This window comes from Enhydra lutris, unplaced genomic scaffold (genome assembly GCF_002288905.1).
Source record: "Enhydra lutris kenyoni isolate GAN:26980312 unplaced genomic scaffold, ASM228890v2 scaffoldscaffold1, whole genome shotgun sequence".
NCBI lineage: Eukaryota > Metazoa > Chordata > Mammalia > Carnivora > Mustelidae > Enhydra > Enhydra lutris.
Window position 1 is genome coordinate 74,867,863 of NW_019154085.1, and position 12,504 is coordinate 74,880,366.

At 37.2% G+C, this 12,504-nt stretch overlaps 1 protein-coding gene across 1 annotated transcript in view; it reads right to left on the minus strand.

Moving 5' to 3' along the window:
* LOC111144596 (coiled-coil domain containing 141) overlaps nt 1-12,504 on the minus strand; it is a 220,786-nt gene that overhangs the window by 71,389 nt on the left and 136,893 nt on the right. Inside the window, exon 7 of the mRNA XM_022498977.1 lies at nt 8,778-8,972. Within this exon, the coding sequence (XP_022354685.1) occupies nt 8,778-8,972 (195 nt within the window). The remainder of the gene's footprint in view (nt 1-8,777; nt 8,973-12,504) is intronic.

A 12,504-nucleotide genomic window follows, 5' to 3' on the forward strand; every position in this document is an offset into this window, starting at 1 on the left:
TGAATGGATACTGTAAGAGAGCTTATTCTTTATCCTTAATCCTAGCCTAACCCTAATGGGAATTATCTAAACCCACAGAATGTTAAATTTAATGATTTTTTAAGAGGAGTCCTCTTTCAAAAAGATTATACATTCTGTGATTGTCAGAATCCTATGCAAAACTGCTTTCTCTTATCCCCATGCAAAATTTGATGAGGAATCCATGTACCAGCTCCAGAAAGGATCTAAGTATCATTGCTCTCACTTAATCTATCCCCAGAATAGAACTGCATGTTTTCTATTTACCATAACTATAGGGAACCTGATATACTGGATCTAGCCTGGAAAGAATCTCTTTGTCTCACATATGGTATAGAACAGGTTATTTTTGGCAATGACACTATGGCCCTCACAGAAACGCCTTTGGAATTAAAATTTCCTCTTTAGTTTTCTCTTCACATCCCCCTCTTTCTTCAAACCTGGTCATATACAGATTTTATGACTAGAAACAAAAAGAAGGATCTAAGCACAAGGATAATATTTTCTCCTTCTAGGTTCTAGCTCTTGACAATTTTATATTGTACCACCCAGTTCTCAGGCAGACAAGGAGACCAATCAGTTCTTGTTGCCTTGATTTGGAAAGACTAAGGAGTTGCTTGGGTTTTTTTTTTTTTTTTTTTTAAATGCTAATAAAGATTCTCCACCGCACTCCCCCCCCTTTTTTTAAGTACAAGATCCAAAGTACAAGAACCAGGCTGGACCAAATCAAATAGAGATGGTATCAGAACATGGCACATTTTACTCTTTTTAAAATACCTATGAGATTAAAAAGTTAAGCAAGAAGAACCATGAGTTACCCAGGATAATTGTATCACTCTGTTTCACCAAGATGCTTAATTAGTAGTATTGTTTGCTTCTAGACTAACTTATTTGAAGAGAATCAAAAACAAAACAAAACAAAACAAAAAAACATTAAAAACAAAAAACAAAAAAACTCAAACACTGCAGAACTTTGAAATTTTCCTTGCACTAGTTCCGAGGCTAGAGAACGAGTTTGGTTGGAACCTTTATGCTTACCAAGGACCCAAAACTCAGCTTCTCATCAGAGCACCAAATCCCACTGTCTGCAGCCACTCCTGTGGCTCCCAGTTTGGCAAGCTAATGCTTGATCCAGGTCCTAACCAGATCTGCCAAGGCTTGCAAATGCCCGAAAGGCAGGAGCCAGAGGGTGATATAAGTTTCAGCTCCCAGTATTTGCTGCTCCCTGCTGGTGCTCAGGCTCATTCCTTGCCTCACCAGGGCTGTCTCTGCTGGGCCCCAGATCTCCCTCCTCCTCACAAGTGTTAGAAGGTGGCTTTGTGGTGTTGAAGGATATGTAAAATCATGACTACCTAAAACCGGTTTTGGCCTCACAATCTGAAAAGCTAAAGAAAAAAAAAACTGGAAAAGGAGTTTTGGATTGAAAATGGTATGTATCTGATGCATTTTGTCAACACGGAATGGAAGAAGTGTATGTACTGATGAACTCTTACTTTTTCCTGAGATAAGCCCACCTTGGAAATGGATAAACTAGACCCATAGGTAGAACTCTAACCAGCTAGTCATTGTTTATACCTTCTGGTTTCTTTTATCTAAATTGACCTAAATAGGTTTAGGATAATCTTGGGAATATTAACATTTCCCAAGGGAAAATGTCCCTTTACAATGTGCAAAGCATCTATTTTCTTTCATTTGTTTAACAAGCATTTACTGAACTCTATGGAGCATGTACTCTGGTACATGCTGGGGATAGGAAAATGAACAAAAGCATTTAAGTCACGTTACAGTGGCCAGTGCAGTATTCAATATAATGACAAAATAATGGCTGGAACATAGTGAGTGTTTAGCCCCTCTATGCACTAGTCATGTATTAACTCATGTAGATAGCTCAGTGACACTGTGAGGTGCATATAATTATTATTTCTATTTTTCAGATAAAAAAGCTGGATGCACAAGGAAGTTAAGTAACTGCCCAAGGTCATAGAGCTAATAAATGTCTAAGTACAGATTCATACCTCAGCAGCCTGGCTCCAAAATCTACTATATTATTTTAGAAAAGTATCATCCTAGCAAATATTTTAAAATTTTCACTTAATACTTCACAATTCAATTTATCTATTTATACTCCAACTCTATCCTGGAAAGATTTTATACATTTATCACCAGTTGCAGGAACTTTTATTACTGAATGGTATCCCCTGAAGTAGATAAGGATTGTTAGACTTATTTTAGAAAGGAGAAAACTCAGGCTCAAACTGTAAATTGACTTGTCACATGGCCATTTATTCGTTCATTCAACCAAATTTGTTGAACACTAGGTGGCATGCAAAGATGACTAAGACAATCTCTCTCTAGGTAGCACAGAGCAATATTATAGGAATACTGAAAAATAAGCATTAGTGCTGCCTGGAGACTTCTTGGAGGAGGTGGTACGGGTGATGACACATCTCTTCATACAGCATTACTCCCCTTCTCAAGTATGCCACAGAGATTGAGCTTGAAATTTGTGTCCCTCATGTATTAAAGTAATTAAGCTCTTCGCTTTCAAAATGATCTCATTCCAATGACCTCGGATCAATGTAGTCTCTTATGAAAATGAAATTTGGCCTTGAAACTCCATGGTTTGTAATATTTCACTGCTTTCAATCATTTCAATCATTATTGAACACCTGCTACCTGAAAGGCACTGTTCTAGGTGTTCTGTTCTGGTGAATGCAAAGTAAAATAGACGTGTTTCTTACCCTCATGGAGGTTTAATTCAGCAAAGGAAAGGAAATCTACCCATAAATGCCTACAATACAAAGGAGAATATACTTAATGCCAATGGAGAGATACAACAGTTTAAAATTGTATGTGGAAAGGAAACCAATAAATATACTCCTAACTTGCTTAGAAGTCATTTGATAGTTTTATAGAGAAGGATACTCATGAGTGAGTGACAGTAAAACTGAATGTCTGTTATAAGACTAATTAAATATGGACTGAGTTGTGGGCTCTCATGAGAAATGTAAGATGTATAAGGTATTTCTTGTTTTTGATAAGTTTTTTACTATATACAAATAATTTTATGGTCATAGTTTAGCCATATGTCTCAAGTATATGCTGTGGTTTAAATAGCCCATCTTTGAGTTCTAAAATCAAAGGTTACTAAACCATTCTCTCAGAGAGAATACAGGAGGTGAGAAAATTAAGGTATCAAAATTAAGGTATCATTTGCTTTTATATCAGGAGGTTTGCCTCATCGTGATTTAAGTCCTCAATATCTCTTCATATTTAAGGATATGTTCAGCAAAAGATAGAAATTTCTTTTTTTTTTTTTAATTTTACTTATTAATTTATTTGAGAGAGAAAGCGTGAGCAGGGGAGGAGCAGAAGAAGAGGAGAGACAGGATTCCAAGCAGAATCTGTGCCGAGTGTGAAACCTGATGCAGGGATTGGTCTGACAACCTGAGATCATGACCGGAACTGAAACCAACAATCAGATGCTTGACCAACTGAGCCACCCAGGCACCCAAGACAGCAACTTCTTAGCATGCTATTCAAGAAGTTCCTAACCCCCTGATTGCTTCTATCTCTTGTCTCTCATCATTCTGGGCTTCCACCCTACATTCTTGACAAAATGAATTACCTTATGTTTCCCAAACAAGGCACAGCTCTTTACTCCTCAATACCCCCCCAACCCCTTCTTGCCCCAGCTTTTCACATTTAGCTCAATGTGCACCTCCCCTAGAGAAGCCTTCTTTGACTCTTTTCCCCTAGTCCTCTCCTCTGTGTTCTGCAATGCTCTATGCTCACTCCAAAAGCTTCGGGCTTTTCCCAAAGTGCCCAGCACTCTGTCCCCTTGCCTCTCCTCCAAACTAGACTGAGAAAGTCTTGAAGGCAAGGATTGTATCTTTAATTGCTTTAGTTAAAGTATATATATGATACATGAAAACAGCAGGTATACAACACATTAGCCAAATGGAAATGTAGAAGAATGGAGAGAGTTTAAAAAAAAAAAAAAAGATGCTTTAGTTTTTTGTAAAAGAATGGAAAGTTGTTCTGGAAAGGAGAAATGTGAGACAGGCTGCCCAAGAATTATGAAATTGGAAATATCAAGGAAAGGGGTGTCCAATGACAATTAGCTTAATTTCTTGAATTCATTTATATCGCCTTAACAAATTCCTTCTGAATAATATTTTTTAGGTCCTCTACTTGGACAGGTTTCTTCATTCTTCAATCTATAAAACTGGGCCATTTTATTTCATTGTTTCCCATATCCAGCCTAAAATGTATCTATTTTAAAAATGGGAAAACAGTACATATATAAATGGAAAAAAAACCTGTACCAAATTCCATCCTTAATTATTTTGTTTTCATCTGAAACAATTACGTTGCTGTAGGCATTACTGGTGTGCATTGCTGTACATATCTTGAAAAAGCAACAGTATCTATTTAAAAGACATTATACTTTCGGCAGTGATCGCTGAAGAGGAGAAGCTATGACAATCATTATTTCAAACTGCTTTTGGTGTGTTGCGCTAGGTGTCCTAGCTTTTGTTCCATTTTGCTTTTAGGCCAGCCACCCAAGAACCACACCATGTAGATTTGGCCTCAGTCTTCACAGCTTGCATTCCCCAAAGAAATCACGTGCCTGAGAACAGGAAGCAAGGGAGATGAGACTGTTTGACTAATCAGCTATGTTTTACAGCTTCAGTTTCAGTCATTGCTGTCATATAAATTCAGGTTCACACTGTGCTGCTCTTGAAGCATATATATTTATGCTTAAGCATATATATTTGAATCGCATTCTTTAAACAATGATAAGTACTCTATGGGTGATTGACCCACCTCACCCAACTCTTTTTTTGTGAACTTGCTAGAAATACAATAAATAAGATCATCTACATTCAAGAAAGATGAAAATTCGGGGGATCTAGATGAGTTACTATAATAGATGCTATGTTCATATTTCATGCCAGGTCATAATAACTCTTAGCAACATCTGGTAATTAGAGAAACACTTCTCCAATCAGCTATCGTCCCACATTGACAATCAACTCTTCTTATATTTGTTGCTAAATGATTTAGCAGTAAGTTCGCCAGCACAGGAGATAACTCTAAAATGGAAAGGAAACATCTCAGGTTCTTAAGTTACTTGGTTCAATCCACTTGAATCTAGTGGCTGGTTTATGACAGCATCAGTAGCAACATTCTGAGGTCCTATGTGCTAAAATCGCCACCTACTGTTCATTCCAGGTACAAAGTCTTGAATATTAATCAATCATCAACTTCTAGAGGAATTAAAAGGTAAACAATTTCACTCCTAAATCCACAGGGCAAAGGCAGTGGAGCACTCTAGTCAATGTGGAGTATTAGGTGATAACTGTATTTTATTGAATTTCACAGATTGAAAATACATTCTAGATTTTTTTGTATAAAAGTTCTCTGCTGTATCCCCAAAATTTAGAACAGTATCTGACACACAATAATTGTTCAGTAAAATAGACTAAAGAAATGAATCCTTAAAGAAGAGGGTAATTGTTGATCACACTACTTATTTAAAGACTTCACTAAAAGAAATTATTATGACTTTTTTCCTAGTAAATAAGAATATCTGTATCTAAAATTGATAAAGAGATGAGAATGAATTAAAGTGAAGGGAAAGGGGGAAAAGGGAGAATTTCCTTCTGCTTGCAACAAAAATACCAGCAACATATGATAAAAATTCAGATTAAAAGAAGAAATATATGTGATATGGAAACATTAACAATAGTTCATTCCGAAGATGAGATTATGACATCCTTTTTATTTTAACAAAATTTTTAAAAAGTGAAAACTGTATTTTTAAAATCATACACTTCACTTTTTACTAAGCAAATACTCCAGCTGTGACATTCAGTCATTCATATATTACCCATGACACTAACATATTTTCTCGCGGTGGTATTTGGCACAAATATTGAAGGAGAATATTGACCTAGCTTTAACAAAGTTGGAATAAGAGGTTGTTTGCTGAACAAATAATTCACTTATCAAGAATGGAATTGGTTTTCAAAGCAAATATCGTTTTTTAAAGCACTGACTTCCTCTTCCTTTCATGGTGCTGTATGTGTTGGGAGGGTCACTAGTGCTCCTGCCCATCATTATTGGTATGCCTAGAATGCCTAGCACTGACCCCTCTTTACTGGGACCATTTCTCAGTGTTGGGTTTACAGCCAGCAACCTGCAGGGCTGAGGAAATATCTCCTTCAGAGACAAACAGCAGGCTGGATTATTGTTTGCCATCAAACAGAAGATGCCCCAAGCTTAGGGTTCCCCTCCTGGATCACCACCTGCTGTATGTGCAGTCACCCAGCGGGACCCATCTGTATCGCCCCCACCCCCGGGAATTGCGACTTGGGAAACTGACGTGATGCATTGACATTTAGATTCTTGTTTTTGTGAGTAATAAGTTCTTTCAAAATAGAAGTCTTTCAAAACTGACACAAAAGTCATGTGTATTTTGTGAGCATCCACAAAACGGGCAAGTTAGCATGTTAGCTTGAAATTTGGGGGAAAATTTCAGATATCTCATAGTTCTTGACAACATGACTTCACCTAGGGATAAGGATGTTCACAATTAAGAAAACCCAGTGCACCCAAGGTATAGTAAAGTGAGTGTGGAAAGGGAAATTCAGTGCTTCAGAGATGATATAAATTGAAAATACCCCTTACCTAGTGTAAATAGAATTTTCAGACTAGAAAAAAACTTTTTAAATGACTTTTACATTATATTAATGTTGAAATCCAGCTCTTTACTTTAACTAGGGTTATTTATAAGTGCTATGTGAAAAGGCTAAAATACTGAGAATTTTTTAAAATGTGGAGATCCCACAATATAAATAAAAGAGAAAAATACCACTTACAAGTCTTAAAAAAGAGTTTCCTTCTTTAATTTAAATGGATTTACCCACTACCTTATTTCATCATTTACTGCTTCTTCATAATACGATAAATATTTCATTTTAAAAATCATGATTAAATATCCACTTTCTACGCTCCAATTTCTGTTTTTGCTGAGGTAAAAGCAACTATCACCTTTCACATCGACTCTTAAATTTGGAGTTAAAAATTAATTCCTTGATGCTTTGAAAAGGGAGAACAAATTCTGTACTTTTCTAAGTGCCACTTGGCTATAGAGAATGCTATAGTATGGATAATGCAGGATGGATAAATCCCAATGGAATTAGTTATGATTTAAATGCCATGGCATTTCAAATGATGAAACAGGGAATCTAGAAGTCAAGTGTTGAGACTTAAGAAATATAATTTCTTAGGATTTGACCTGAATTGCCATTGCTATATGAATTTGAGAAAGTAACCATTCCATTCTTTTTTTTTTTTTTTTTACTATTACTAGAAATGTCATTTTTTTTTCCCTCAAGGCCCAGAAATAATGTAAGAGGAAAGCCTCCCTGGGAAGTTATCAGATAATGAGAATGGAGAAAGCAAGAGCAAGAGAGTAAGAACTAAGGAGAGAGGGAAACTACATTTTGCAGGGCTGAACCTAGAGGGTTTGTTCTAGAAGTGTCGTTTTATCAGAGCAACATGTTCTATAATGGTCTTCCTTAGAAACGGCATTAACCGACTGACGTATGACCCACTTATTTTATAGAATGAGGGTGTAATGTGTGTTAGAAAGTCTCTTATTCGAAAACAGGAATGTTGAAGAGGAACTTAACCTAGCACCCTACCATTTACTTAGTTCAGCAGCTCCAGTAACATGCTCCGTATCTTCTCTTCAAACAAAAAAATCCCAAACAAATAATCTGCCAAAATTTCCTTAATTTTTTTTACTGTAATTCTAGCAACTCTATTTTAGAATTCTAGTATTCATCCTTTTCAAGTTTCCTATCAGTAAGGAAGCTCAAAATTAAGGAACTATTTTGACATATACCAGGACGGTATATTCGGATTGTTATCATGACTTTAAATCACAATATACCTACTTTCTAAGGATTACGCACTCATTTCCTGTCACATTGTCCAGTCTGAAAAACATCAGTGATATTTAAGGTAGTAAACAATTCCAACAGGGCAGTTTGAAGATGTATATTAGATTGGAAAAGGTAAAAGAAATTTTCAAATAATATCACCAGCTTCGGATATACAATGCAGATGAACATGTAGACATTACCACTCACTAAGAGCCACCTGCGACAGTCAACCAGGAGAAGCAGAGCACTTCTCCAAGTCTAGAAGACCTGGAGATGTTCCAAAGCAAGATTTCCCCTTGGCTGACCTTAAAAGGCAAGACCAAGGCAGGACAGTTACGTCAAGGCACTGCTTCGAGCCTTGTGGTCTGCCTGCAGAAGGTTTGCAATATTCGTGTATCTTTACCTGATAAATGAAAGAGCATTTCTCAAAGGGTAATAGTTTTTTTGGTAAAAGTTTCACAGTATTCTTTTCACCTTGATATATTTTATGGTAATTCCCTTACTCCATGAGAAGCACTGCAGTGTCAGCACCAGTGTCCCCTCAAACAGCTCAATGACAGCTCTTTGATGAAACTTTCATGGGGATGTTTTTTACATGTCAAAGCAAAGAGTCTCCTCATTTTGAGAACCAAACAATGGCCATGATAGGAATACATTTTAGAAGCTCGATTTTGTTGCTATTAATTTTGAAACTCTACGTGGAATCTAGACTTCTGTGATGTGCTACAGCCTACTGAAGTAATGAGTCTCTTACTGGTCTGCCCTGATTACCTAAAATTACCAACGTGGCTTCGTACTGACCTTATTCGTACTGCAAAAAAAACCATTTGCCTTTTTTAACCAAGTTTCCCTCTCCGCCATGAGCTGACGACATTCTCCTTGAAGCTGGTGCAGTTTCTGGTTAGAGAGCCGTAGGTGCTCTTTCTCCACGTAGCCCTTGGACAGCAGAATCCCAAGGGCATCACTCCTCAGCTTCTCAGCAGCAGAATTCCATTCCTACAAGAGATCACTCCGGTTTATTTACACATCCTCCTCTTTGTAAACTCTGACAAGATGCAGAGAACATTTCAATGTATTGAACGTATCAGAAACCTGTCATTGTATTTTCAAATCATGACGGAGTAAATGCCACATTCCAGGTTTGAGTACCAAGATGCAGATTTTAAAAAGAGAGAGAGAGAGAGAGAAGGACAAAGGAAAGAGGCTAGAAAGAGAGTGGGATAATAGCAGGAAAGGGCAGGGCAGTTGGGGTGTGTGATTGATGGAGTGTCTGGTTGCTCTGAACGCAGGCCACTTCCCCTTCCATTAATGCTGTCTGAAAACAAACCCCCAAAATTTTCAACAGCGTTTTTCAGTCTCTAACTCATCGTGACCTGTTTTCATTCATTTAAATACAAGAAGTCTATCTCCCACAATTCAGTCTCATTGCCAGTGTGGGCAAGTGTGTACAAGAAAGGAAGGGAAATCTCATATTTTATGGCTGCTGTGTTTGTATGTGCCTACACTTAGAACTGAAATTAAGATCTGTTATTCTCCACAAAATTAATAGTTGTTATTGCGTAGTATTCCCTCCTTCCTGACCTGAGTCTCACCTCTCAATGCTTCATTCTTAGTGGTATATAAACATTTCAGGGAAAGAAAAGAGGTAGGTTTTTACTTTCTGTTACAAGAAGAAGAAAAACAGTAAGTAGAGAAGAAAGAAAATTAAAGTTGGAGTAAACTGAACATATTAACAATTTATTTAAAGGTAAATTTAAGTTTCTTGCGAAAGAACTGAAGCCAGATTCAGCTTCATAAAATAATGCTTATCTCTAACATGGCTGTCTTGTGAGTGAATTTTCTGGTACCCATCTCAGCTGAGACTGAGCTGTACGCAGAAGCTGTTTGTTACAACATCAGAAATTTAGCGCCAGATTTCAAAAATTACAGTCTGACTCCATCCTGGCTTGTTCCCCATGGCAAAATGTCCTGTTATTAAGCTACATTTGTTACATTTTACTGTGCAAAATCAGTATAATAATAAAAATAAGTATAATTTTAGTGCAATTTACCACTACTTTATTCATTCATTCATTTCAGAAGACATACTGAAGGTTATGCACCTGGTACTATGCTAGGATAGATGGCTTGCAGAATGCAAAGAAAGAATAAAATGTAGTTCTTTCCTTTAACAATATAAAACTGCTATTTTTACCTCACTTTCATATATACTTACATTATCAACTATATGAAATATATGCTGGTCCTATAAACAGGTCCTGATGGCTCAACTAATGGAAATAGCAAATGTGTGGTTCTTTAGCCTGACTACATCAGTGATGGTAATGGAAAATAGTATTATCATGGTTGATCATACTCTCAGCCTTTCGGAGAGAATGACCAAAAGTGAGGGGAGAGGATTGTTAAAATCAAAAACAAATGGAGACCAGCCCTAAAAACTGCTTGTGCAGACAAAACCAGTTTAGTCATACAAACAAAGCTTAATTTAGCTTATTTTGTGAGACCGACTTGACCTGGGTCATTTCTTGTTTATGCCTCTGGAAATTGTAAGCAAAACTTGAATCTTTCCCAAGGTCAATATGAGGTAACCACTGACCTAGTCCCTATCATTTAAGAAAATTCCAATGTTATAACCAATAATTGTGAAGAGGAAGCAGTCACTGCTTCCTCACTATATAAGCTGCTTTATAATAATGTATCCCTGAGCCTTGTTCCATGTTTTGGGATGAGTGCTCTGGTTTGCAAACTGTCTTTTTGGTGTGTACACAATAAACTTTTACTAATTACTACTTTGGTGATTCATTAGTTCTCCTTCTGTTATTTGCGAACTTTTGACACTCCAAATTGCTCAGTGGGTGCAAAATCAAAATTCTTGAGCATGAATATGGGCTACATGATTTCTTAAGATCCTTCCTTTTTTAAAGCGCTATTAAGCTCCCACTTAAAGACAGCTAATATGGGCCATGACATTCTTTCATAAAGCACTGTAAATATCCCTCCCACTTAAAAACTGTTACCTTAACCTTATCAGGAAAGAGCAAATGTTTTTAAAGCAGTTAGCACCATTTCGGGCACATGTAATAGGCATTCTCTAAACATTAGTTCCCCTTTACATTCCATCAGTTTTATCATGGTTCACTAGCTGCCCCAAATTTGTTCTTCACGGGAATTTGTTTCTCAGCTCTAAAATAATGATAGTGGAAGGATTCTCTAAATGTTATTGACCCACGTTACATATTGATCAGTATTAAGGGACAAACAAAATATTAAGCAGGTTTCCTTACTGCAGGCCTTCTCAGAATCCTTCATATGTTAATGTGCTTTGAGACTCCTAGCTGAAAATATGGTTTGAAATATTCTGGACGAGGAGGCCTGTGTGGCTCAGTCGTTAAGTGTCTATCTTCGGCTCGGGTCATGATCCCAAGGTCCTGGGATTGAGCCCCACATCAGGCTCCCTGCTCAGGGGGCAACCTGCTTCTCCCTCTCCCACTCCCTCTGGTGGTGTTCCCTCTCTTACTGTGTCTCCCTCTAGCAAATAAATAAAATTAAAAATATATATATATTCTGGACAAACTGTTTTCACCATGAAACCACACATTTACTGATCATCTCTGGGGACCAATGCTCCAGCTGGAACAATGTTGGGAAATTCTGTTATTGTGCTAAGAGCAGATGAATCACCTAGAAGTTCACCTGTTTTCATAAGTCTGTCTGCATCTTTCCTTTTTGATTTTGTCTCTCCTTCCAGCTACCCAACTAGTCCATTTTCTGTCTTTTGTACCCATTCTCTTATTTTCTGTTAAGATCTGTGGGGTATGAATCCTCAATGGACTCAAGAAATGCTTAATATGTTAAAACAGAACAAAGCAGGTAATTCTTTCAAAAAATTATCATTGACCAGAATCTTCATGTTCATTAGCAGAAGACCACTTAACAAATATGAAGACCCTGGGAAGGCCTAGAGAGCTAAGAGGAAGGAAATGGAAAAAGAGTTAGGACATGGAGCAAGAGATCATGGTCTTTATGTGTTCAGCCTGGACAACACGAAGCCCTAAGGTGTAGGTATCTTAACCCTCTTCAAGACAGTATTGATTTTTCTTTCTGTATGCTAAGCACTGTACTACATGATTTACACGTATCACCTCATTCAATCCTCATCACATCCCTACAAGGTAGGAACTGCTTTATCCTCATTTTACAGATGAGGTAATAGAGGTTTAGAGGTATTAAGAACTTGCCTAGATTCTCAACACTAGTAAGTGAAAGAGCCCGAATTCAAATTCAGGTAGTTCGACTCTAGACCCTGTTTCTCGATCTCAATGCTGACCTCAGCATCTCAGAGAGGAGAGGTGATGGAAAGTGTTTTTTACTGCATAGAAAGGTTGAACCTATCAGTTTAGAATTACAGAGGTGAAAGTTCTATGAAACCCGGATAAGGCCTTGGAAATGCGAAAATTCTTAAAAGACCCTGAGATTTTTTTTTTTTTTAATTTAGAATCAGAAACTTCCTTAATACCCACCCGTTACA